General features: G+C 43.8%; 1 protein-coding gene across 1 annotated transcript in view; it reads left to right on the top strand.

Annotated features, from left to right (window-relative positions):
* The window catches only part of NOX3 (NADPH oxidase 3), a 147,809-nt gene that overhangs the window by 85,596 nt on the left and 34,459 nt on the right, over positions 1 to 27,754 (top strand). The window contains exons 9-10 of the mRNA XM_029597046.1: positions 3,239 to 3,492; positions 11,528 to 11,690. Of these exons, the coding sequence (XP_029452906.1) occupies positions 3,239 to 3,492; positions 11,528 to 11,690 (417 nt within the window). The remainder of the gene's footprint in view (positions 1 to 3,238; positions 3,493 to 11,527; positions 11,691 to 27,754) is intronic.

Here is a 27,754-nt window from a genome sequence, read left to right as displayed (position 1 = left end):
TTACTGACCTCTAACGTATATCTCTCACATTTACATAACCTTTGGCTAATTTTCCAGTCCAGCCGATAAAGCTAACTCACCTACCATCTGCATCTAAACTTCCGTTCCTTCATCCCATTTTTTCCCTTTATGATACAGAGCAAGAAGCACAACAGAAAACAAAAAATAAAGAAATAAAGAGAAAAATATTCAACTTCCAGCTTCCAAGAAAGCCCTGGTTTCTGCTTAAAGTAAACAGAATTTAGAAGAGAAAGGAAAAATAATTGTTTCCTCTCATTTAAAAAATTGATTATTAGCTCATACAATAAAAAAGAATATTTGCCTATGTAAAAAAAATTGCACCCAAGAAATATACTGGTTCTTAACCATACGAACATACTGCCATATGCACTCAATCCCCTATAACCCCCCAAACTCAGAGCTCCTACACCTCCCACATATACCCATATTCACACACCATACAAGCCTCCTCACATACTCAGCGCAAACATCCCACCAACGCCCTCAAACCCACACAGCCTTCACCACAGCCCCACTCCTAAACAAACAGCCACAAATGCACTCCAGTCCCCACACCCCCATCCCTCTGGTACATCCCTGCGAAAACCTCCTCCCTCCCAACATCCACACAGATACATCCCAACACACACACAGCCTCCCCAAACACACACACACTACAGATTTTCCCCCTCGCACATATTCACCAACACATACTTCTCCCACACGCACACCCTCCCCATACACACACACACTACAGATTTTCTCCCTCGCACACATTCACCAGCGCATACTTCTCCCACACGCACACCCTCCCCATACACACACACACTACAGATTTTCCCCCTCGCACACATTCACCAGCGCATACTTCTCCCACACGTACACCCTCCCCATACACACACACACTACAGATTTTCCCCCTCGCACACATTCACCAACGCATACTTCTCCCACACGCACACCCTCCCATACACACCCACACTACAGATTTTCCCCCTCGCACACATTCACCAGCGCATACTTCTCCCACACGCACACCCTCCCCATACACACACACACTACAGATTTTCCCCCTCGCACACATTCACCAACGCATACTTCTCCCACACGCACACCCTCCCCATACACACACACACTACAGATTTTCCCCCTCGCACACATTCACCAATGCATACTTCTCCCACACGCCCACCCTCCCCATACACACCCACACTACAGATTTTCCCCCTCGCACACATTCACCAATGCATACTTCTCCCACACGCACACTCCAAATTCAGATACACAGGTAACACAAAGCTCTGCTGACAGCCCCGCACACGCATCTCCACACCCACATCTACCCCCCAATAGGGAGGGGTTGTTCCAGAACTGAGCTCACTGCAATTGCCAGCGCCGAACGGTACTTCCTGCTGGAGGCAGTCTGAATAAGTAACCCCCATTCTGATCAAGTTCTAATGTTACGATTCCTTCATCCAATAACAGATTCCACTTGCAAAATTAAATGATATAAATGAAATTTCTTAAGTAATTGTCAGAGAAAGTAAAACTGTATGTAGTGTAAGAACCCTACTATCCCTTCTATAAATCTATGCTGGAAAGCACTCCCTGTGCCATGCCCCTGCAGACCTTCCCTGCTTACTGCAAACTCTATCTGCACTTACAACTTATCATGAGTGGCATCTCCTAAATTTCCCACTTTCTTCTTCTGTACATCTGCTAGACAACCTCATTCAAGCAAACAAGCAAAAATGCTTGAGTTTTCTCATGTCCTTTTCTCTTGCATGCTGCTATGTGTATTTATAGGACTTGTGAAGAAGAAAATTAACTGTTTGCAGTCCAGAACTGCAAGGAAACAATCTCTGAAAATTGTGAGAAAAAAAAATCTTTGACTTATCGGGGTCCTGCTTATATTTTTACCTCAAGTTTTGAAGCCCATTTTCTTAAGATTTCTGGACCATGCTCTGTCAAATTCCACCTGCTGGGAAATAGGTAATGGGTACGAATTAGAATAACAATTTTTGGGGGTGTGGTGATGACATCACTCTGAGCGAACACTCTGCAGTCCGTCTCCCTAGGATTCAGCAGCAGAATCTTAATTTTTGGCTGCTACGGCATCATCGTTGCCAACAAATTACCTGCTTAATTAATGTTAATGGATAATTTTGTCGTGAAAAAAAATTGGACGCAGTGGCTGGCAGATCGAAGGGATTAGGCATGGATAAGTCTACCAACGTGGAGGAGAAGATGGCGCCGGAAACAGGGCCTGCAGTGGAGGGCCTCCCTGAAACCCTTCTGCGAGAGCTTATGAAAGTGGTCTCAGCGGCAGTATCTGAACAGTTGATGAAAATAGTATACAGTCATCAGTCAAAGAGCTTTGGGACCAAGTAGAAGCCTATGATTCTACACTTTCCAGCATTAATGCCCGTAGAATGGTGCATGACGAGCGTGTGGATGCGGTAGATGGAGCTATTCTTACCTTACAAGAAAAAAAGAAATCGCTAGAATAAAAGCTTGACGAATTGGAAAACAGAAGCAGGCATAATAACTTGCGGATCATAGGGATCCCTGAAACGGTGTCGGGAGAGGCCCTTCTGAAATTTTGTGAAAGCTGCCTTCCAGAAGCACTGAAAATTAATGTTGTGGAGAGAGCTATTTTGCTTGAGCATGCGCATAGACTGGGGGCTGGTGGGCTTGACCAGGCAAGGCCACGTCAAGTCATCATGAAATATTTCAATTACACGGATAAACTAAAATATTACATGCTTGTCACAAATGAAGGACTTGAGATATGAAAACAACAAATTATTGATCCTTGCTGATATCTCTGCTAAGGTCCAGGCCTCAGGGAAATAATTTATTCTGTACTGCATGCAGTTATTTAACAAGGAGATAAAATTCATGCTGCAATCCCCTGCCAGACTTAAGGTCTTCTATCAAGGGGAAACTAAGGTGCTAGCTACAAGAGCTGAGGCGCGGGCCTTCGTGGACACACTGACTTGATCTTGGGTCCTCTATAATGCCGCTTCTGTTATTTGCCTTTAAGTTTTTACTTGTTTTGGGTTTTCAACTGAGATCTTCTGCTGTCTGCACAAGAAGGAAAATGGAGGCAGGAAGATCATTTTGGCTTTTGACCTTATTAACAGTTTTACAAATCTGTCGGGTTGACCAGGTGTGTTACTGTGCAGTCTTGCCAAGCAGAAAATAAAAGTTGCTGTTTGTTGTTGTCGTCATGTAGGTGGTGACCCATTCCTCTGGAGTTCTTGAACTTCATATGAAAAAACGTGGCTTTAAAATGCAGCCTGGGCAGTACATATTCCTGCAGTGCCCTGCAGTGTCCCGGCTGGAGTGGCACCCTTTCACACTCACCTCTGCCCCTGAAGAGGACTTTTTCACTGTGCATATTAGGGTAGTTGGAGATTGGACCGGAGACCTCTTCAAAGCCTGTTTAGCTGAGAAAAAGGTGTTTCAGGAGCCCTGGAAACTGCCAAGGTTTGAATCTATCTTTGCCTGTTTTTATCTACTGCTATGTGCTCCGTATTGTATATAAAGGGAGTAATTATCAAAAAAGAACTGCGCGACCAAGATAGCTGCCTACAATATAACCACCTAATACTTAGGCTTCATAATGCAAGCAGAGGATCTACCTGCCTAGCTCCTTAAGGAACATAAGAACATAAGAAATTGCCATGCTGGGTCAGACCAAGGGTCCATCAAGCCCAGCATCCTGTTTCCAACAGAGGCCAAAACCAGGCCACAAGAACATGGCAATTACCCAAACACCAAGAAGATCCCATGCCACTGATGCGATTAATAGCAGTGGCTATTCCCTAAGTAAATTTGATTAATAGCAGTTAATGGACTTCTCTTCCAAGAACTTATCCAAACCTTTTTTAAACCCAGCTACACTAACTGCACTAACCACATCCTCTGGCAACAAATTCCAGAGCTTTATTGTGCGTTGAGTGAAAAAGAACTTTCTCCGATTAGTCTTAAATGTGCTACTTGCTAACTTCATGGAATGCCCCTTAGTCCTCCTATTATTTGAAAGTGTAAATAACAGATTCACATCTACTCATGATCCTTGGATCACGAGTAGATCATTAGATCCTTAGCAGGTGGATCCTTAGAGAAAAGATTACTCCACCTCCCTCCCACCTCAGCTGCCCAATCTGAAGGAAGCCCCCTCCCAGCCCCAGCCCCCAGACCCATCGCTTACCCTTAGCGCCAGCTGACCTGACACTGCCTTACGCCTCGCATGCTCTGCACGTGCAGGGCAAGATGTAGGATCAGGTCAGCCGCTGCCATTTTCAATTTGGCCCAGCTAGGATTGGAGGAATAAACTATCCCTTCTGCCACCAGCCACTGGACTGAGACTTGCCAAGGGTAATGAATGGGAGGGGGGAATCGCAGCTTAGAAGGAGGTTTCCTCTAGATTAGGCCTCATGGGTGGTAATGTGGGGATTACAGGGTCTGCCAGGCGGGAGGAAGGGAGGGTCAACAGTTCACCAGCTTGGGTGGGGGATGATCCTAGGCCGATCAGGCTGCCAGGGTGCGGGGAGTCACCAGGTACAGCTGGCTATCTTGTCCCTGCTATTCCAGAGATAACCAGTTAACTTACAGGCCTGTGAACAAAACTCTGTTGAAACTGGTTTCTTCCTGCAGTGCGCATTACACTGGGGTAATGCCAAGCATTCTTGGCTCCCACCCCCTGCCATTATTGCTTAAAGGGGCTTGAAACTCTGACTTTCCAACACACACACCCCCCCCCCCCCCCCCGGTACAAAAACAAATGCAATTATATCCCCCTGCCCAAAATTAGCCCCTGCTGTCCCCTCCCCCCATATCATCCTCTTCAACAAATGTAAAATTTTAAGACGCCTCACAACCACACCCCCTCCCAATATTGCAAAATTTACCCTCCCCTTGCTCTGTTTCACCCCTCCTTGCACCTTCCCACCTACCTGCAAGAGCCGCTGGACGGTACTGGGTTTCGAGCAATTCCCAGTCTCCCCTGCTCTATGAGCACCATTATCCAAAATAAGAATTAGGTTTAAGCACGTGGATTTATGATTAACAGGCGACTTCTTTTTCTCCTGAATTCACAGTATTAATGTTAGCCCAGCAAAAGCCTGTGATAAGCATCATTTGCTTTAAAATATTAAATGGTCTGGCATGACAAGCTCTCTGACGATTACTTTTCCTCACTTTGAAGACCATAAGTTCCAGGATAAAAAGACTAAAAGCATTAAGGGCTTAATTTTCAAACCCATTTACGTGCATATAGGTTTGTAATTGTACGGTGAACCTTTGCCATAGGTTTTTATGGTGTGGGTTGTGAGGGCAGTGGTTCTCAACCTTTTTTTGGCCAGGACACACCTGACAGATGGTTCTCACATGCGTGACACACTGAACATGTGACTGTCACGGGGCAAAATGTAAATATACATTCTGCATCCTCAGGAACCCCCTCGACCCCAAAAAATGGGTGCAGAACAGAACTAGGGCATTACCCATACCACTCACCATACAAAAAAAGATATTCTGGATCTGATGACATCTCAGTAAAAGCAAAACAAACTCTTTTGGATAATAGAAAGACTAGGGGGCACTCCATGAAGTTAGCATGTGGCACATTTAAAACTAATCAGAGAAAGTTCTTTTTCACTCAACCCACAATTAAACTCTGGAATTTGTTGCCAGAGGATGTGGTTAGTGCAGTTAGTGTAGCTGGGTTTAAAAAAGGATTGGATAAGTTCTTGGAGGAGAAGTCCATTACCTGCTATTAATAATAGAAAATAGCCACTGCCATTAGCAATGGTAACATGGAATAGACTTAGTTTTTGGGTAATTGCCAGGTTCTTATGGCCTGGATTGGCCACTGTTGCAAACAGGATGCTGGGCTTGATGGACCCTTGGTCTGACCCAGAATGGCATGTTCTTATGTTCTTATGTTCTAAGCACAATACCCCTCCTTATGAAAAGACAGTAATTTACTACTACAAATATTTAACCAGGCCCTAAACTCTAATACACCTCCTATTAGGAAAATAGAGCAAGCCAAGCTGCTATAGATAGATACCCACTTAGAAATAATTGTAAAACTATACTAATAAATGTTACAAAACAGCTGATGAACAGAATAACATCCAACAATTAAAAACTCATAAAAAGTATTGAAAATTGTCCAGATATCAATAAAATATTTCAAAACAGCAGACACATCACATAATACCCAATAATTAAAATGGCAGTCAATCAAGAAAAATAAACTTAAAGTCGCCTTTACTTACCCACTCCAGCAACTCTCCTACTCCTTTCCCTTGCAGGCCAATAGCACTCACCAGAAGCAGCAAGGGCTGCTGAAGCTCTGTCCTCACAGTCCTCTTCCTTAGGGCCCACAACCAGTCACAACCAATCTCGTTCGTACACAGACCAGTATCTCCCTAACTAGTATCTTCCTCACACACACACCAGTCACCTCCCTGACCAGTCTCTGTCTATCCCACACACACACCGTCACCTCCCTGACCAGTCTCTGTCTCTCTCACACAAACACCAGTCACCTCCCTGACCAGTCTCTGTCTATCCCACACACACACACCGTCACCTCCCTGACCAGTCTCTGTCTCTCTCACACAAACACCAGTCACCTCTCTGACCAGTCTCTGTCTATCCCACACACACACACCAGTCACCTCCCTGACCAGTCTCTGTCTATCCCACACACACACACCGTCACCTCCCTGACCAGTCTCTGTCTCTCTCACACAAACACCAGTCACCTCCCTGACCAGTCTCTGTCTCTCTCACACAGACACCAGTCACTTCACTGGCCAGTCTGTCTCTCACACACACACACCAGTCACCTCCCTGACCAGTCTCTGTCTCTCTCACACAAACACCAGTCAACTCCCTGACCAGTCTCTGTCTCTCCCACACACACACACCAGTCATCTCCCTGACCAGTCTCTGTCTCTCTCACACAAACACCAATCAACTCCCTGACCAGTCTCCGTCTCTCTCACACAGACATCAGTCACTTCGCTGACCAGTCTCTGTCTCCACACACAGACTCCAGTCACTTTACTGACCAGTCTCTGTCTCTCACACACAGACATCAGTCACTTCGCTGATTAGTCTCTGTCTCTCACACACAGACACCAGTCACTTCACTTACCAGTTTGTCTCTCTCACAGACACCAATAACCTCCCTGACCAGTCTCTGTCTCTCACACACACACACCAGTCATCTTCCTGACCAGTCTCTCTCTCTCTCTCTCTCTCTCTCTCTCTCTCACAGAAACATATCACCTCTGACCAGTCTCTGTCTCTCAAATACACACATGCTCTATCACTTACATCAAGCTCTCAATCACACACATGCTCTGTCATTTACATCAAGCTCTCAATCACACACAAATGCTCTTGCTCCCATTCTACCACAACCTACAAAGCTGCCACTCATGCACCCATTGTACCACACACACACAAAGCTGCCACTCACACACCCATTCTATCACACACACGAAGCTGCCAATCACACACCGAGACATCCATTTTATCACACACACACACAAAGCTGCCACTCATGCACCCATTGTACCACATACACACAAGCTCTCACTCATGCACGCACGCACCCATTCTACCACACACACACACACACACAAAGCTGCCACTCACACACCCATTCTATCACACACACACACACAAGCTCTTACTCATGCACCCATTCTACCATACACACGAAACTGCTACTCACCACCCAGGCACTCATTGTACCACACACACACAAAGCTGCCACTCATACACCCATTCTATTACACACACGAAGTTGCCAATCACACACCCAGGCATCCATTCTACCACACACACACACACAAAGCTGCCACTCATGCACCCATTGTACCACACACACACACACAAGCTCTCATTCATGCACTCACACACCCATTCTACCACACACATGAAGCTGCTACTCACCACCCAGGCAACCATTCTACCACACACACACAAAGCTGCCACTCACACACCCATTCTATCACACACACGAAGCTGCCAATCACACACCCAGGCATCCATTCTACCACATACACACATAGCTGCCACTCACACACCCATTCTATCACACACACGAAGCCGCCAATCACACACCCAGGCATCCATTCTACCACACAGACACAAAGCTGCCACTCACACACCCATTCTATCATACACAAGAAACTGCCAATCACGCACCCAGGCATCCATTCTACCACACACACACACACACACAAAGCTGCCACTCATGCATCCATTGTACCACATACACACAAGCTCTCACACATGCACTCATGCACCCATTGTACCACACACACACAAAGCTGCCACTCATGCACCCATTCTACCACACTCACGAAGCTGCTACTCACCATCCAGGCACCCATTCTATCACACACATGAAGCTGCTACTCACCATCCAGGCACCCATTCTACCACACACACACAAAGCTGCCACTCATGCACCCATTCTACCACACTCACGAAGCTGCTACTCACCATCCAGGCACCCATTCTACCACACACACACAAAGCTGCCACTCATGCACCCATTCTACCACACACACACAAAGCTTCCACTCACGCAACCAGGCACCCATTCTACTGCACACACACACACACACACACACATAAGCTCACATGGAGCCTCTTCTCATTGTTTGGCCTGACCTCCAGCGGTGCACAGCGTCTCTCCACTCTTCAGCTGCCGGCAGCGGCACACAGGTCTTTCCATTCTTCGGCCCCGCTGGCCTGGCCTCTGACAGTGGCACGCAGCGTCTCTCTATTCTTCAGCCTGGCCTCCGGCGGTGGCGCACACATCTCTCCACTCTTCAGCCCCGCCTCTGGGGAGAAGGGAAGCACAAGTAGGGCTGTGGCACCCCCGGAAACCGCAACACACCTGCCAGTTTTATGCACATAAATGATTGCAGTACAATAGTCTAGGGTTCAGTTCATTCAAAAGTAGGCATGTAACTGGGATTCGTGTATGTTTTTACACTAATTGGCAAGAGGCCTTCTGCAGGCAGAGTTGAAGTAGAGTTTAAGCACATACTAAATTAGAGCACTGAGCGCTTTTTCAGTTTCAGACTTTATGAGGCTGATATTCAAAAAAGGCTGAGCCCTTAAATTTAAGCGCCTATGGGGGATCATTCATCAAATCGCGTTAGGGCTGTATTGCGGGCATTAGAGCCCTAACACCCACGATAACGCCATAACGCATGCGATAAATAATGCATCGAGAGATGCATATGCAAATTCTAAAAATTCAAAAGAGAGGAGTTTGGATGGAGTTTATGAAAATGAGGAGTGTTTAACAATGTGTGTGATGGCGTAATATGCACGTTATCACACGTTTTAACACCGGAAATAACTACACCATTTTTCCTGGCATTATACTGTGCGATATGCCCAAACCGGGTTATGCTCCAAATCACATCAAATCTTCACTGATGTGTACTGTGCTGTTCCTACCTCTGACTGTGCGTGTAAAACTGGCCCCAAACCCTAGACCACCACCGAAACCTCACCTCAGGTTACTAGTTGACCCTCCTAGAGTGGTATAAATAGTTTTCTTTTTTTTGTATTTAGAAATTTTTATTGACTCAAACAGGTAAATGTATACTGCACAAAAGTCAAGATAATAAAGAAAATTGTATGTACATAAAACCATCAGAGTCATTTTTCAACATGGAATGCATATAACTACGTACATAATGTAAAATTGCAAGATACATAACATGTACCCTTTCACCCCCCACCCCCCCTGCAACGTTTGTAAAACTAAAATGGGTCCATGAGTCATCCTCTCTGGCATCCTGCCCCGCAAAGGGAACCGGTGCCATCCTAAACAGTGATAGGCTATACTGTGTGATTTGAAGGGTTAGCAACTAAAAAATAGGGGAAAAAAAGAAGAAAGTCATTGGGCTTAAGGTAGGCAAACTTTGACAACGCATAAACAATCGGTGCAATAAACCAGTAAGTAAGTACGTGAGTAAGTACTCCCCTAACCAGAGCTAGAAGAGGCAAGTGTTCCCAACCACTTAACATAAGGGGCCCAGATTTTCTGGAAGGCTCCCAGTCTATCGTGATGTACCGCCGTGAGGCGACCCAGCTGGTAATAGGTGTGCAGCCGCGATTGTACTTGTGCTAAACTAGGTGTGTTACGCTGCTTCCAGAGTTTAGCTATCTCCGAACGCGCTGCTACACAGACCTGCTGAACTAAACAACCCTGGGACTTATCCAATTCCTCCATAGGTAATGTCAGGAGTGCATGCCAAGGTTCCATATGAGTAACAATCTGAAGACCCTCTTTTATCCAAATACCCAGGGACAACCGAAAGCTACGAATCTGAGGGCATTGCCACCAGACATGAAAATATGTACCCAACATCCCACACCCTCTCCAGCAGAGGTTGGAAATAGAAGGAGCAAACCTATGCAGGCGGTCAGGAGTGTAATGCCATCTATATATCATTTTGTGACAATTTTCCTGTAGCCCAGTAGAGATGGAACATTTATAAGCATGTAAAAAGATAGTGTCCCATTCCTCCTCCGTCAGTGTCCGGCCAAAGTCAGCCGTCCAAGCTGCCTGCTGTGTAAAGGGCCCCCGCTGACTGCTGTTTAAGATGGCATATATTTTGGAAATGATACCTTTCACAGTGGCAGAGTTAATGCAATAGGTCTCAAATAGTGAGCTAGTGAGCCGAGCGGTGCCCGCCCTGATCGCCCGTCGCAACAAATAGGAAAGTTTAGCATACAGTAAGAAGTCAACCACGGGCAAACTATGTCGTTTCCCCAGTTCCTCCACAGACAGTAATTTCCCCTGCACTGCTACATGGTTTAACATTACTATGCCCGCCGAGAACCATCCCCTAGATGCAGTAGTCAACGCGGCAGAGGGCAGTATAAAGTCTGTGAATAGGTGGGTCAACAAGGAGACAGAACCCTTCCCCACCAAACAGGGTTTCCATTGAGACCAGATCCTTAAAATATAAATAGTTTTCTTATATGAGAGCCTTATAAAGAGCCTGTCTCTCTCTCCAGCTCCAAACATGGACGTGCCTGTCTGGGATTTCTCAGCTTGCGATGTGAAAATATCACAGATGTGATAAATTTAACATGCAATGTGGTAAAATAGTGCGCGTTGTGGTATCTTGAAAATTACCCTAACCATCCCCGTTCTTTTCCTTGCCCCCCCATCCCCCAGGTGTGTCTCTTTCTAATGAGGGTAAAAGAGTGTGCATTATGGGCATTGAGGGAGGGCAGCTTTAAGATGCTCAGTTTATGTGGCCAAACTGCTTTTTGCCCCCCCTTGTTCCCCACTAATTTACAGAGATACAAATCACTCATATCCATAGAAACGTGTACAGTATTGCATGTGCTGTGTAGCCTCATAGATAATATCTTTGACGCTGTCGTGATTTTTATATGAAGAATCGTAGATTTAGCACGATGTTCTAAAAGAGATTTTGTTTTCTCCTTACAGGCTTGCAGTGGATGGACCATTTGGGGCTGCAGCTACTGACGTATTTCACTATCAAGTCAGTGTATGCATTGCAGCGGGAATAGGAGTAACCCCATTTGCTTCTGTTCTAAAATCGATTTGGTACAGGTTCTGTGATCCGGACACAGAGCTGAAGCTAGAAAAGGTAGATGTAAAATGGAGTGGGAAGGGGGGTTGTGTTTCAAGTCAGGGACAAGCCTGGACCTTTGAGGAATTTCAAAACACTCACCGTGTGGGACACACCCTTGAAAACAGTGAGGTCTAAATGGCTATCAGGCTATATGTAAAGCCGTGTGATTCTAGCCGCGCACAGGTCGGGGGTCATTCCAGGAGAGGGCGGGAGATGTTTCCGGGCAGGCCAGAGTTATAGCCACTTAACTTAGGCGGCTACCTCTGGTCGTATATATTTATCTGCTAACTTTAAGATAGGTGGGGATATTCAGCAGCACGGTCACGCTCCGTAGCTGAATATCGACCTCAGTATTGGGTTTTTTTTTTACTTTTTCAGCCGCATAATTTCATAAAAATCAGTGAGAACTGCAGTGATGTTCATTAAGCATATAAATGTGCTGGGGAATCTGTGATTAACAAAAGAATAGCAGTCTTTTATAAATGGAAAGGTGATAAAATATGACTCATGCCAATAAGCCAGTGTTTGAGTAATATTACACAAATTTAGGATATTTTCATACATTTCAATATCATAGGGGAAAACAGATGTAAAAGCATTTCAGTCAGATGCCGTGATGTGATTCAGTCAGGGTGTTACATACACATTCAGAGGAATTAACTGCAAATTTGATATGATTGATGAATTTCTGTCCTTTGAATCAGTGAAAGGTACAACGAGAGGAGTTGATTTGTACAATGCAGTCTCATGTGTGGCGGCAACTCTTGGAAATATGGGTGAGGGAGGGGGTCTGTATAGAGGCTGCAACTCTAGGAGGGTGGAGAATCTGGAAGGTCCATGATTCAGGGGAGGGGGCAGGGAGTCCAGAAGGGGCCATAGAAACCTCCACACCAACTACTCAGCTCTGCATTCCCCACCTGCTGGTAGCCTGAAACCTCTCCTCTTTTTTCAGCCACCAATGGGATGAGCTGCTATGGTGGCTTCTCTGGGCCCTTCCTTCTATAGCAAACAGAGGCCAATTTGACCAGCCCATCGGGGCATGCCTGAAGCCCCAATCACTACAGTACACCATGGAGGGGCACTTTCCCGTGCTTCCTTCTCTGCCTCCTTTGCCTTCTTATTTTTATTTTCTAAGGGTTATTTGTTGCTCATCCCTGGGCCCCAAAGATTTTATTTGTTTTGATCACATCGATGGCTAAACCATTAGTGAGTCTGCATCTTTACCCTGATACTTCTTTTCAAGTGGTGCTGCTTTAATGGATCTTGCCATCTTTGGCTTCCTCGCTCAGGTAGTGTGAAGGCACTACTGCTGGTGTTTGGCTAACCTCCAAGGCAGGAGCAGGCTGGACCCGGGGCAACAGGTGTGCAAGATCTTCTGCCTTGCTCTGGACACCTCCCCCCTAAGAGGAGCCCTTAGGTTCTGGTCTGAGAGGATTTGAACCCAAGGTGCACTGGAACAGAACAGAAGGGACGCCGACAAGAACAGTGCAAGGCTGCAAACAAAACAAGATGCCCACCCAGAAACACAAGACAGGAGCTGGGAGTGCACCTCTTGACACAGGAACAGGCCAGGTACAAGAAGAAGGTAAAGCAAGGCAAACAAACAGAAGGCCACAAAACTCGGGCCACTTCAGGTAACAAACACAAGACCAAAGTGAGGACAAAGAGCAAACCAAATAGACAGGAGCAAGACTTGAACACAGACTAAGAAGGTCACTGTACTGGGGCCCAAAAGAGAGCCGGAACAAGGCTAGGATACAAGAACTGGGAGGCCACGACTCCGAGCTGAGGCAGGCTTACAAGGGTGTGCAGGGTTTGAACATGGCCACCAGCAGGACCTCCAAGCCATAGGGCTTCACGGATTGAGACAGCAGATTACATGGCTCACTGAGGGTCCCTGCTGGCGGGAGGGCAGCATCAGCCACAGAGTCCTCACAGGTGGATTGTTTGAATTATTTGTTTGTACTGTTTTGCTTTTTGGACTTGTTCTTCTGAATTTTATTTTATCCACGTGATCTGTTTTCAAGTGTTCTGTTTTCAAGCTTAATCTTTTATGAGGTCCATATTAAGTTGCTGTGTTGCTCAGCTAGTTAGCTGGATAAACTTATCCAGATAGCGTAGATATTAGCTAGATAAGAGTATGTGGCTAACTTTAGGACAAGTCTATGGACTGACACGAGTTAGCTGGATAAGTTATCCAGTTACTCCCTCAGAATGCCCCAAACTCATCTGGTTAAATTCTGGCCGGCTAACTTTTTTATCTGCTAGAATTTAGCTGGATAAGTGCCCAAATCTTCATTTAGCTGGATAACTTCTGAGTTATCTGACTCAATGCCTTTGAATTTGGAGCTCTTTGTGACTTAATCCATAATTGTTAAGTGGAACAATTTGGTAATTTGTTATGGAACTAAACCCATTTGAGGGCTGCTGATGTTTTGTATATTTTAAGTATTTTCATCAAGTCGAGAATTGGAAAAAAGGTGGGAGCATAGTCCTGATTTACAAGGACGCCTTTACATTTTACAACTCCCTCCGGTTCTGATGGACTAGATGTTAGGTTTGTGCTTTTGGCCTGATTTGCTTCCCTGGGCAAAACTTTTATTTAGCATTACCTGAAGGTTTTTCTTCATTGATTATGTTCCTTTTTCAAAGTTTGCCTCCAGTTTTCTGAATGGCTTATCTGCTTTATCAGAATCTCAGCTGATTTATAGTCCAGCTCATGAATATGGGAACGTATGAGTAATTTTCTTACAACTCTGAGTCATATTGAAAATATACACCTGGAACAGGCTGGGTAGACTGACCGTTTTATTATTACTTTTATTTATTTATTTATTTATTTAAGTTTTTTTTATATACCAACATTCAAGACGATAGTCCCATCATGCAGGTTCACAAGAAACAGGGGTGCAATTAAAATAAACTTTACAATTTGAACAATAGTGCAGAAAAGCAGTTACATGTAACAGGGAAACAATAACTTGGAGTAAGAAGGAAATGAAGATCAGATAATTATATATATATATAATAACATTATAAGGGGTGGCTATTAATGCTATTACTAGCGAAGTATGTTGATTGAAGAGAGTTAAGTAATGTTGGAGTTAGGAAAGGCCTGCGTGAACAGCCAAGTCTTGAGTCTTTTCTTGAATGTTGAGATGCTGGGTTCCATTCTAAGATCCGGGGGAATGGAGTTCCATAAAGTTGGACCAGCTGTGGAGAAGGCCCGATCTCTAAGCGTGATGTGTCTGGTAGTTTTGGCTGGAGGTACTTGAAGTGATCCTTTGTAAGCATCTCTTGTCTGTCTTGTTGAGTAGTGTAATCGGAGGGGGATATGGAGATCGATTGGGGCTAATTGATGGATGTTTTTGAAAATGGTGAGAATGGCCTTGTAGATTATTCTGAAGTGGATAGGCAGCCAGTGGAGGCCCATCAGGATAGGTGTTATGTGTTCTCTTCTCCTGGTGTTAGTGAGTATACGGGCGGAGGCATTTTGGACCATTTGCAATGGTTTGGTGTGTGATGAAGGGAGACCAAGCATGATGGTGTTACAATAGTCCAGCTTTGCGAAAATGATTGATTGTAGAATCGTTCTGAAGTCATGAGTGTGGAAGAGAGGTCGTATTCTTTTCAGCACTTGGAGCTTATAAAAGCAGTCTCTGGTGGTTTTGTTGATGTTGGCTTTCAGGTTTAGGTGATTGTCAATTAGAACTCCTAGGTCTCTCACTTGTGTAGTGTTTGGTAAGGTTGGATGAGTGTGTGTGAGGGAGCTGTTTTCTGGTGTGATGATTAGAAGTTCCGTTTTTGATGAATTTAGTATCAGGTTGAGACTTGTGAGAAGCTGTTTGATATTTTGGAGGCAGGTTTCCCAGTGAGACAGTGTTTTTGCGAGGGACTCCTTGATGGGGATCAGGACCTGAATATCGTCGGCGTAGAGGAAGTGTTTGAGATTGAGGTTAGTGAGGAGTTCACATAAGGGTAACAGATAAATGTTAAACAAGGTAGGAGACAGGGATGAGCCCTGAGGGACTCCTACTGACGCGGGGTGAAGAGAGGATTCTTTATTATGAATCTTAACCTTATATCCTCTGTTGCTGAGGAAGGTTCTAAACCAAGATAGGGCAGTGCCAGAGATACCTATGGCTGTTAGTTGGTTGATGAGAAGAGAGTGATTGACCGTGTCAAATGCAGACGAAAGGTCGAGTAGGATCAGAAGGAAGGATTGTCCTTTGTCTAAGCCTAGGATGATGTGGTCGGTCATAGAGATGAGGAGGGCTTCCGTGCTTAAGGTTTTACGGAATCCGTATTGTGATGGGAATAGTAGGTTATTGTCTTCAAGGTAGTTTGAGAGTCGTGAGTTTACCAATTTTTCCATTATCTTGGCTATGAAGGGGAGGTTGGCTATCGGTCTAAAGTTGTTAGGATCGTTTGGGTCAAGATTTGGTTTTTTGAGAAGGGGTTTGAGTGAGGCTAGTTTGAGGTTGTCAGGGTAGAGTCCTTGTGTGAGGGAGCAATTTATGATATCTGCCAGGGTTTTGGAGATAGAATCTGGAATTGATAGTAGTAGTTTGGCTGGGATGTGGTCTGAAGGGTGGGAAGAAGGTTTCATTTTCCTTAGAATTCCTTGGATCTCCATGGATGAAGTTGTATCAAGTTCTTCTAACTGAGTGTGGTTGATTGAGGGTTGAGGAGTGGTTAGTGGAACAGTGGGGTTCGTGGGGAGCTGAGATAGAAGAGTGTTGATTTTGTTGCTGAAGAATAGAGCTAATTCTTCCGCTTTCGATTGAGCTTGGTCATGTGCAATCTCTGGTTGGTTTACTTGTGTGAGGTTGGCTACGTAGCTGAAGAGGGCTTTGGCATCGAATACAAGGTCGTGTATCTTCGAGGCATAAAAGTCCCTCTTGGATCTTAAGGTGCTTGATTTGTATTGATGCAGAGATGATTTGTAGATTGAAAGGGTGTTGGTTCCTGGGTTTTTGCGCCATTTAGCCTCATTTTGTCTTAGTTGGAGTTTGAGCTTTCTTAGTTCTGAGGAGAACCAGGGCTGTCTTTTGGAGGAATTCTGGTGTGGTTTTTTTGTAATTGAAGGGCATAGCTTGTTAGCTATAGTTTCGGTGATTGTATTCCATGATCGAAGTGCTGAGTTCGGATCTGTAAGGTCCAGTTGGTGGAGTTGTGGTGATAGGTGATTATTGAGGTCTTCTGGGGAGCAAGTTTTCCTGTATGTGAAGGAGGGCGAAGGAAAGCAAGCCTGGCTAGTATCTTTTATAGAGAATGAAGTTGTTATGAGGTAGTGATCTGACCACGGGACCTTTGTGCAATCTGGGATAGATACTGGCTTGATTGCAGCGTTAACGAAGATCAGGTCTAACGTGTGGCCGGCTTTGTGGGTAGGTTTGTTAACTAATTGAGTGAAGCCTAGCGCTGAGAAGGCTGTGAGTAGTGTTTCACAGTTAGGTGATGGGGTAGGGTTATCTACGTGCATGTTGAAATCACCTAGAATGATAGCTGGTGAGTCAAAGTTGATGAGGGAAGAGGTTAATTCGATCAGGGGTGAGGCATCTGATTCCAGGAGTCCTGGGGGAGCATATACGAGAAGGATTTGGAGCTTGTCTGAGGTGAAAAAGCCGAATTCAAGTTTTGAATTGGAATTGGATTGCTGTAGAGAGAATCTGAGGTCCTTTTTAGTTGCTAAAAGAATACCTCCTCCCTTTTTTTTTATGACGAGGTAGCGAGAAGAAGTCGTAAGCCTCTGTAGGTAATTGATTAATTATTGCTGTGTCTGATGGTTTTAACCACGTTTCAGTGATTGCACATATCTCCGGTTTCACGTCGATGAGGTAGCCGGAGGAAGCAAAGCTCACTCTGTCTATTGTGATGGGCTTTATAAGGCCCGGCAAATGCAAGAGGGTGGGATGTAAGGAAAACCTGGGGGGGTGGATCCAGTAGGCAAAAGAAATCAGAATAGGAGTCAAACTCCAACTCCCAGGAGACATAGGGGTTATCAGACTCCAACTCCCAGAAGGCACAGGAGCCCTGGAGGGGGGGAACTTCCCAGGTTTTACCTTATCAAGAGGACGAGAGAGCCTGGGCATGGTGGGAGAAGGATGAGACCTTGTCAGAAGGAACATTAAGGAGTTTTATTCCAGAGGAGATGGAGGTGAAGGTGGTGAGTAGCTCTGAGGACATGCTTGATCAATGGTGGAGACCCCTCCAGGAGAGGACTCCCTCATGGAGACTGCAGGTCAGTAGTTCTAAGTGAATATTACTGCCATGGAGTGGATATAGTTGCAGCCATAGTGAAAGGGGATCATAAACCCCAACTGAAAACTACAGTGGAAGGTAGTAGTAGGGCCTGGTTTCCTAAGAACCAAACCTAATGAGCACAACCAAGCTTAGGCCATGCAGGAAGCAGTTGGGAGCAACATGCAAAAGGATTAAAGCTGCTTCCTTACCTTTGTGTTTTGATAAGACAGAATCTCGTGTGTTTGGATAAGATAAATGCTACAGAGACTTTAACTACCAGGAGATCCTGGGACTTTGTTTGTTTAAGCCCAGCTCACCAAGTGGGGGTGAGAGGATTTGAATCCGTAGCAGGACTTTCTTTGTTTAAGCCCAGCTCACCAACAGGGCTGAGAGGATCTGAGTCCGTAGCTGCAACACCCTGGAAGGACCAGGATAAGAATAAGCAATAGAGATGTCATTTGTATCTAGAGGATTCCAGCCGGATTGTGAATGGGAGAGGGGCCAGTGGTGTGAACCCGCAACCCTATCTATATCTTTGCAAGGGCCCTCTAGTCTAGTAGGAGCATTCCTAGGCAACCTTATAGAGGCCCAGAGAATCTAGAACTATTTGAATCCAAATAGGCTGAACAGCAAGACTCCCTTGTATATTCTGACGTTTCTATTCTTTATGATTCTTTGTCCAGCTGTATCCACCAATGCGTGGATCATGCTGTTCCTCTACAAATAACCAAGGTGCCTTGGTTTAATGGGGAATTGACTAAATTACAACAATAAAAGAGCAAAGACCCAGAAAAGAAAGAACTTTTTAAGTCTTCAATGAGGGTATAAAATACAGCCTTCATTAGAACAAAAAAACCTATATTAGTTAAGATATTTTCAAGAGTTGCTTATCAGATCTCAGGAACTATTTCTGATAGTAAAATAACTGACAGAGAGACCATGTGTTACCCATCTTCAAACTGAATTGGATCCAGAGATGCTTGCTCAGTTTCTTATTGATAAGATAACAAAGTTACATTTGCAAATAAACTCTTGTTTGAGTCCCATTGCTTCTACCAGTGTTGGTTTAGCCAAGTGCAAGTGGAACACATTTTATACAGTCAGCTCCTTTGAAGTTTCCAAATTGTCAGCCTGTCCTTTGGAAATATGTCCATTCTAGATCATTTCTAGTCTGCAACATTTATTTATAGAACTATTAATTAAATAATAAATGGCTCTTTAATAGAAGGAATTGTCATGATTCCTTTAAGCAAGCCTCAGTTCATCCTATTTTAAAGAAGAACTCTCTGCCTGCCTCTGATCCATCCAATTTTTGGCCAATTTCTAATCTACCTTCAATTAATAAACTGCTTGAAAAGTGTGTTTTAACTTGGCTGGTAGATTTTTTGGATGGCATACAATTCTTAATACTTTTCAAAGCAGATTTTGAAAAGGTGATAGCACTGAAACCTTGCTAGATTTGGTCTAAGATTCTACCTTTTCTACCTTCCATAAAGGATAATGGTGTTACTCGATGTGTCAGTGGCTCTTGACACAATTTTGCACGACATTCTCCCAAAAGCATGTGTGCCCTGGGAATCAGAGTTAAAGTCATTAAATGGCTACATTCATTTCTCTCAAACAAGTCTTTTGCAATTAATAGCCACTGCTATTAATTGCATCAGTAGCATGGGATCTTCTTAGTGTTTGGGTAATTGCCAGGTTCTTATGGCCTGGATTGGCCACTGTTGGAAACAGGATGCTGGGCTTGATGGACCCTTGATCTGACCCAGCTTGGCATGGTCTTATGTTCTTTCAGGTCAGGACTGGGGGGAGGGTCTCTTCATGCAAAGCCTTGAAGTGCAGAGTTTCTCAGGGGTCCATATTATTTACTTACTTTATTTTAAAAAATATATAGCCTGCCTCTTCAATGTTTGAAGTGGGTTAGAATAAAAACATTGATAAAAATAAAACATCAACAACAATAAATGAAAAATATTGACATCAAATAGCAGGGATGACAACGCCATCTAAAAACATCTGACAATTAAGTGGGTTCTAACCGGTGCTTGGGAGTAACTGGTATTTTAGGTATCTATTATTCAACATCTATCTATATCCATTGGGTAATATTATTGCTTCATTTGATTTTCAGTACAGAATCTATATGATGATGTCCAGTTATTTGTCTCAGTTGTTTCTTCCTTGTCTACTTCTTGAATGTCATTAATACATGGATGAAGGGCAATTGGCTAAACCGAGATGTGTTGGTTTAGCCATATTCTTCCTTTGCCTACCATCTAACGTTACGGCCTGACAATGTTGAGATACCCTTTTCAGAGTCTACTTGGAATCTTGAAATACTGCTAGATTCTAAGTTTTGTATGTGTAATTGTGATGAAGCTTTCCTTTTATAAATTGAAATTAATCCGACATATTAGATTCCTGGCAGATAAGCACAACGATAGAGCTATTGTTCAATCTTTAATCTTAGGAGCCATAGACTCATACATAGGGCTCTCAGATAACCAATACATGCTCTTAAAGTATTGCAGAATGTCCCTGCTTATTTGATCACTGGTGAGGTCCTATTAGAAGCCACATTACCCCAAAGATGGTAGAGCTTCCCTGGCTACCCATTAGCTATAGGACCAACTTTAAAATACTTGTTATGGTTTTCAAATGGTTTTCAAAATATGTATCTTCTAGGTCTCTTGAATCTCAGGATAAACATTTGCTCTTTAATCCGACTGTTAGATCAATTTATTTCCAAGGAGGTACAAAATTGCATGTTCTCTGTTGTTGGGTCTGCCCTCTGGAATTCCATTCCTGCTCTGGTGAGAGTATTTGCAGATTATAAGTCCTTCCGAAAACATGTCAAAGTTCATTTTTTGCCCTAACATTCAACTTAGTTGATTGACATTTTTTAATGTCATTGTTATTCTAAGATTTTTTATGTTTAATTTTTTCATATGGTATTTGTTTCCTGTTTAATATATTTGCTTGTTGCATGATTTAAATTGGTTTGCTTTTAAAGCCAACTTATGTAATAATTAGTTAATTGTGACTTGTATGTGGTTTTGTTTTGAGTTTTAACTATTTAATTGGTGTCCGAATATCTTATTGTTTAAACTTTAATATAGATTGTGATGGGTATTATATTCCCTTGGTCAATAAAAGAAAGCAAGCTGTAAGGAAAACCTGGGAGGAGATCCAGTAAGTAAAAGAAGCCAGAACGGAAGTCAGACTCCACCTCCCATAAGACACAGGAGCTCTGGAAGGGCTTTACCTCATCGAGGGGAGGAGAGGGCCCAGGTATTGTCAGAAGGAAGGGCGGGGCAAGAACAAGAAATCGTTGTATTAGAACCAGGAGAAGAGACAGAGGAGATGGATGTGGAGGGGTTTAGCAGCCCCGAGGACGAGCCTGAGCTGGTAAACCTGGGAGACGAATGGTGGACAGGATACACTCGGGGAATCTGCAGGTCAGGAGCTTTAATTGAACCCTGCCACGGGTGTTTCTAGTCGTAGCCAAGGTGAAAAGGGAAACCCCAGCTGCAGACTATGATGGGAGGTGGCAGTAGGGCCTGGTTCCCCTAGAACCCGATCCATAGAGCACAAGCCAGTCCTAGGCTGCGGAGGAAGCAACTGCGAGCAGAGGTATGAATGACTAAGGAAAGAGTTGCTTTATTACCGCATGATTTTGGGACTAATGCTTGTTAAAGTAAGGCAATAGATACTTTAAACTACTGGGACAATCTGGGACTATGTTTATTAAAGCCCAGCTCACCAACTGAGGTGAGAACCCAAATCCATAGCTGTGACGCCCTGGAAGCAATAGAGCAATAGAGACTGGAGGACCTAGCCTGGGGAATCTCCGAGGGAGGAACCGTGGTTACTGCAAGGAGGAGTCGGGCAATGGGACCATGGAGAAACATCCCAGAGACTTAACCAGCATTTCAGTTCCTTATTCCACTAGAGAATCCCAGGTGGATTGTGACTGGGAAAGGGGCCAATTGCACAGACCCAGGGCCAGCATGTCTTATTAGGTGCCTACCATTAGGGGGCGCCAAAGAGCAGCCATGTGGGACCATGAATAGAGCCTATCCCGCTCGCGGCAAAGAGGAGTAGAGATTCGGCAGGCTGCAAGCAGTGCCTATCCTGCTCACGGCCCACAGAAGCACACACTCGACGGGCGCAAATGAAGTAGGCTTTGGGGCCGAGACCAGGGGGGTGGCATGAAGGGGGAGCGGGCACAAAGCAGAAGATTTGCCTAGGGTGCCTAATACCTTTGCACCGGCCCTGCACGGACCTGGAACAATATGTTTAAGATGTAATATACGTAGAACAGTAACGTTTGTAGCAGGATATAAGTTTTTGAATGAATGAATAAAAAAATAAAATGTATTGTATATGGGAAAATGGTTTCTGAAAATTGCCCTCCCTATGTACATATTATGTTATGTACTTTGTGAAAATGCAGTTCATATTCTAATAACTGAAGCCAAGAGAAGATCCTGTCAGAGAGACAGTCATTAGTTGTAGCCTTGAGAACCTGTGGGACCTTGAGGGGAGATATGATTAATATAATTGTTCCTCTCATTTTTCCTTCGCTAGCTCTCTACTTTCCCTCTTTCCTCTCCCTCCTTCTCTTTCTAGCCTTCTCCCCCCTTCCCCCACTCCCTGTTCATTGTAATTTCTCCATCTTTAATTGTTAATTGTAAACCGGCGTGATGTTTCGTATGAATGTCGGTGTATAAAACCTTATAAATAAATAAATAAATAAATAAATAAAATAAATCTCCAGGCTCATCAATATAAAAATGTTGAAAGAGTATGTGCTTTGATTACATCACAATAAGATGTATAGATCAAACATCCAATTGATAAACCTTCCTTCAGGAGAAAGAATTTCTGGTTTCTGACTATGAGAAGATAAGTGCCATGCTGGATGAAACTGTCTCTGACAGTCTCTGACAGTGGCCAGTCCAGCTCACAAGTACCCAGCAGATCCCCAATATCTATTTCTTGTATCTCATTCTCAGGGATAAATGCTGGCTTTTCCGAGTCTACCTGGATAACAACCGTTTATGGACTTTCGAACCCCACTATGTAGTCTGCGTGACCACATCCTCTGGTAACAGGATCCATACCTTTGTTTTGTGCTCAGTGAAAAAATACTTCCTTCGATGTGTTTTAAATCTGCCAGCTGCTAGTTTCATGGAGTGTCCCCTAGTCCTAGTGTTATTTGAAAGTGTGAATCACTATTCCTTATTTACTCATGATTTGATACATTTCAATCCTATCCCCTCTCAGTCATGTTTTCTTACATAGAAACATAGAAATGACGGCAGAAGAAGACCAAACGGCCCATCCAGTCTGCCCAGCAAGCCTCACACATTTTTTCTCTCATACTTATCTGTTTCTCTTAGCTCTTGGTTCTATTTCCCTTCCACCCCCACCATTAATGCAGAGAGCAGTGATGGAGCTGCATCCAAATGAAATATGTAGCTTGATTAGTTAGGGGTAGTAACTGCCACAATAAGCAAGCTACACCCATGCTTATTTGTTTTACCCAGACTATGTTACTCAGCCCTTATTGGTTGTTTTTCTTCTCCCCTGCCGTTGAAGCAGAGAGCTGTGCTGGATATGCGTGAAGTATTAGTTTTACTTCTCCCCTGCCGTTGAAGCAGAGAGCTATGCTGGATATGCGTGAAGTATCAGTTTTTTCTTCTCCCCTGCCGTTGAAGCAGAGAGCTGTGCTGGATATGCGTGAAGTATCAGTTTTTCTTCTCCCCTGCCGTTGAAGCAGAGAGCTGTGCTGGATATGCGTGAAGTATCAGTTTTTCTTCTCCCCTGCCGTTGAAGCAGAGAGCTATGCTGGATATGCATCAAAAGTGAAGTATCAGGCACATTTGGTTTGGGGTAGTAACCGCAGTAACAAGCCAGCTACTCCCCGCTTTGTGAGTGCGAACCCTTTTTTCTTCTCCCCTGCCGTTGAAGCAGAGAACTATGCTGTATATGCATTGAAAGTGAAGTATCAGGCTTATTTGGTTTGGGGTAGTAACTGCCGTAACAAGCCAGCTACTCCCCGCTTTGTTAGTGCAAATCCTTTTTTCCACATTTCCTCTTGCTGTTGAAGCTTAGAGCGATGTTGGAGTCACAGTAACCATGTGTATGTTTATTGAATAAGGGTATTATCTCCAGGCAGCAGCAGTCATTCTGGCGAGCCACCCACTCTTCATTGACGGCCTCTTGACTTTATGGATCCACAGTGTTTATCCCACGCCCCTTTGAAGTCCTTCACAGTTCTGGTCTTCACCACTTCCTCCGGAAGGGCATTCCAGGCATCTACCACCCTCTCCATGAAGAAATACTTCCTGACATTGGTTCTGAATCTTCCTCCCTGGAGCTTCAAATCGTGACCCCTGGTTCTGCTGATTTTTTTCCTACGGAAAAGGTTTGTCGTTGTCTTTGGATCATTAAAACCTTTCAAGTGTCTGAAAGTCTGTATCATATCACCTCTGCTCCTCCTTTCCTCCAGGGTGTACATATTTAGATTCTTCAATCTCTCCTCATAAGTCATTTGATGAAGACCTTCCACCTTTTTGGTCGCCCTTCTCTGGACCGCCTCCATCTTGTCTCTGTCTCTTTGTAGATACGGTCTCCAGAACTGAACACAGTACTCCAGGTGAGGCCTCACCAAGGACCTGTACAAGGGGATAATCACTTCCATTTTCTTACTCGATATTCCTCTCTCTATGCAGCCCAGCATTCTTCTGGCTTTTGCTATCGCCTTGTCGCATTGTTTCGCAGACTTCATATCATTAGACACTATAATCCCTAGGTCCCTCTCCTGCTCCGTGCACATCAGCCTTTCCCCCCCCCCCCCCCCCCCCCCCCCCCCCCCATCGAATACAGTTCATTCGGATTTCCACTCCCCATATGCATGACTTTGCACTTCTTGGCATTGAATCTCAGCTGCCATATCTTCGACTACTCTTCCAGTTTCCTTAAATTCCGTCTCATTCTCTCCACTCCTTCCGGCGTGTCCACTCTGTTGCAGATCTTAGTGTTGTCCGCAAAAAGACAAATCTTACCTTCTATCACGTCCGCAATGTCGCTCACAAAGATATTGAACAGGACCGGTCCCAACACCGATCCTTGCGGTACACCACTTAAAACCGCTCTCTCTTCAGAGAAAGTTCCATTTACCATCACACATTCTTCAAGCTAAAGAGCTCTAATCTGTTTAGCCTTTCTTCATAAGGGACCTTTTCCATTCCCTTTATCATTTTTGTTGCCGTTCTCTGTATTTGCTCTCTGTCTGCTATATCGTTTTGAGAGGGGGGTGACCAGAATTAAACACAGTACTCGAGGTGTGATCACACCGTGGATCTCTACAAAGGCATTAGGATATTCTCAGTTTGGTTTTCTATTTTTTTTCCAAATAATTCCTAACATTCTATTTGCTTTTATGACCGCCGCCACCACACACTGAGCCAAAGATTTCAAGATATTGTCCACAAGGACTCCAAGGTCCTTTTCCTAGATGGTCTACCCTTATTTGTGATTATTTTTCCATGCATGCATTACTTTCCACTTTTCCACATTAAATTGCCTCTATCATATAGATGCCTAGTCTCATAAGGTCCTTAGAAAGTTCCTCACAATCCAGTATTGTTTTAAAACTAGTTTGTGTCATCTGCATATTTGATCACCTCATTTACTGTTCCTTTCTCCAGATCATTCAGGAAGATGCTAATTAGCCCAGGTCCCAGTACAGACCCCTGGGGCACTCCTCTGACAACACTAGGGCACACCAGCCATTGCTCAGAGCTAATATTTAGATGTGCATGAGACCTCCAGGTCACTGGCATCTCTGGAAGCACATAACAGGGTTCTGCCAAGCCCCTTCATCAATAACCATGACTTTATAAATCCTTTCCCAGCTCTCACCTCCTTGGTCTCTGAGGCCTTCTTCCTCAACTCATTCTCAGAAAGTATTTGGCCTTCTTGATGTTTAACCTCCTAACATAAACACATTGTGAAGCATTGTATAATAGTTTGACATCACCCTAAAAAAGGTGCAGCCAGACTAAGAAGATCTGAAAACTGAAGACTGTTTTAAATCATTTGTCTTGGTTGGACTGAGTCTCTGTATGTCCTGCTGCTCTGTGATGATATCTTCCTTGGGCTTTGCCTGCTGCTCCTTGAAGTGGTTGTGCTCTGTGGATGTGAGCATGAGGAAAAAGCAGATAGTGCTTTTCATGAGTTCTAGGAATGGCTAATGATGATGTACATCATTGTATACACGAGCCTCCAAAGACCAAGAGAACAAATGCACATTCCTAAATGGCAACACATACCTATATTTTGCCTATTTTTAGGAAAGCAAAATATCTGCTTCTGAACAAATCTCCCCTGCAGATCAGAGCTCTTATTCTCTCATTTCATAAGACCATTTATGCCTAGAAATTGTTCGCTTTATTGTTTGTTATTAAAAGCTTCTATTCATTGCAGTAGAACTAATGAAAATATATTCAATTTTTAAAGTATTCTGCTTGGGAAATTATTTTCACCCAGCACAAACAATTGTCTTTGCTAATCATGTTTAATGTATCTGTACACTTCAGTAAAAGAATAAGCATTACAGTAACTCAGACTAATCTAACAGAATTTGAACTAATTATTGCATAAACCCATTCTCCTCAGAAATGAATTGTATGGAGGTTTTTCTACCAACAACATAAGATATTCGTCTCTTACTACAGCATTCAGTTGTGCTGCCCTGGGTCTATTTGTCACACTAACAAGTGATGTGCTGTGTCTGTTCTCTCACTGAGGGGTGGATGTAATGAGCTGTGAGTTTAAAACATTTTTTTTACCTCCAATGCACTTTGTTATGCTAATGCACAGGGAGTTTTAAAAGTGTCCTAACACAGAAATGTGCACACAAATAGATCCAAGTGAAAATACCTGCTAGTCTTTTGCCCACATTGATGCAAACTGCACAGGCAGATTTTACCCATGGGGTTTGCACCAATAATTAAAGCAAAACTATGCAGGCAGTTCTGCTTTCGTTCTTGCCAGGTCCGGTGCAAGGGTGATTGGTGCCCTAGGTGAACCTTCCAGCCTGGCACCCCTCAGCAAAGCCCCACAGGCCGCACCCTTCCTATACACACAATTAGAAATGTTGCTTTTACATAAAAAAGAGCAAAGTACCATCTTCTAAGGTAAAAATATTACTTAGAACAAGATGTGTATTTTATTTACATGTTGTGCTGTCAACCAGAAAACCCTGCAAAGAAGACACTTGGAATCTCATATAGTATTAGCCTATTGTAATGAATGCTGGTTGTGTGTACTTGGCCATCAGAAAGCCAAGAGGGAAAGGAATTACAATTACAATATAGTAAACTTCCCCTACCAAAACAGCACCAAATACAAGCACGCAAACAGTAACAATCCTACCTATGAAAAGGCAGCACTACATATATTATAGCAGACCCTAAAACACCAATATACCTCCTATTAGGAAACAGAACAAGCCAAGCTTCTATAAATCGCTGCTTAGAAACTACATGCTAGCAGAATACCTCACCTTGGAACACACATGCAGAACACAGACAGACTTTAACCAAATACAGAATAAATAAACCATTACGTATATAGAAATGTGCAGACAAAAGCTGAACTGGAAACCTCTGTATGCAGTGCAACAATGAAAAAACAGAAACATCATCATTCCTCTTAAAACATCAAACAATACAATGATAAAATATAAAGAATTAATCATAACAGCAAAATCATACTAATAAAAAAATAAATATTTGAAAAACGTTGATGAATAACCT

This window comes from Rhinatrema bivittatum, chromosome 3 (assembly GCF_901001135.1).
Source record: "Rhinatrema bivittatum chromosome 3, aRhiBiv1.1, whole genome shotgun sequence".
NCBI classification, from domain to species: Eukaryota; Metazoa; Chordata; class Amphibia; order Gymnophiona; family Rhinatrematidae; genus Rhinatrema; species Rhinatrema bivittatum.
Note: the sequence above shows the minus strand (reverse complement) of the source record. Positions and strands in the feature narration are given on the sequence as shown.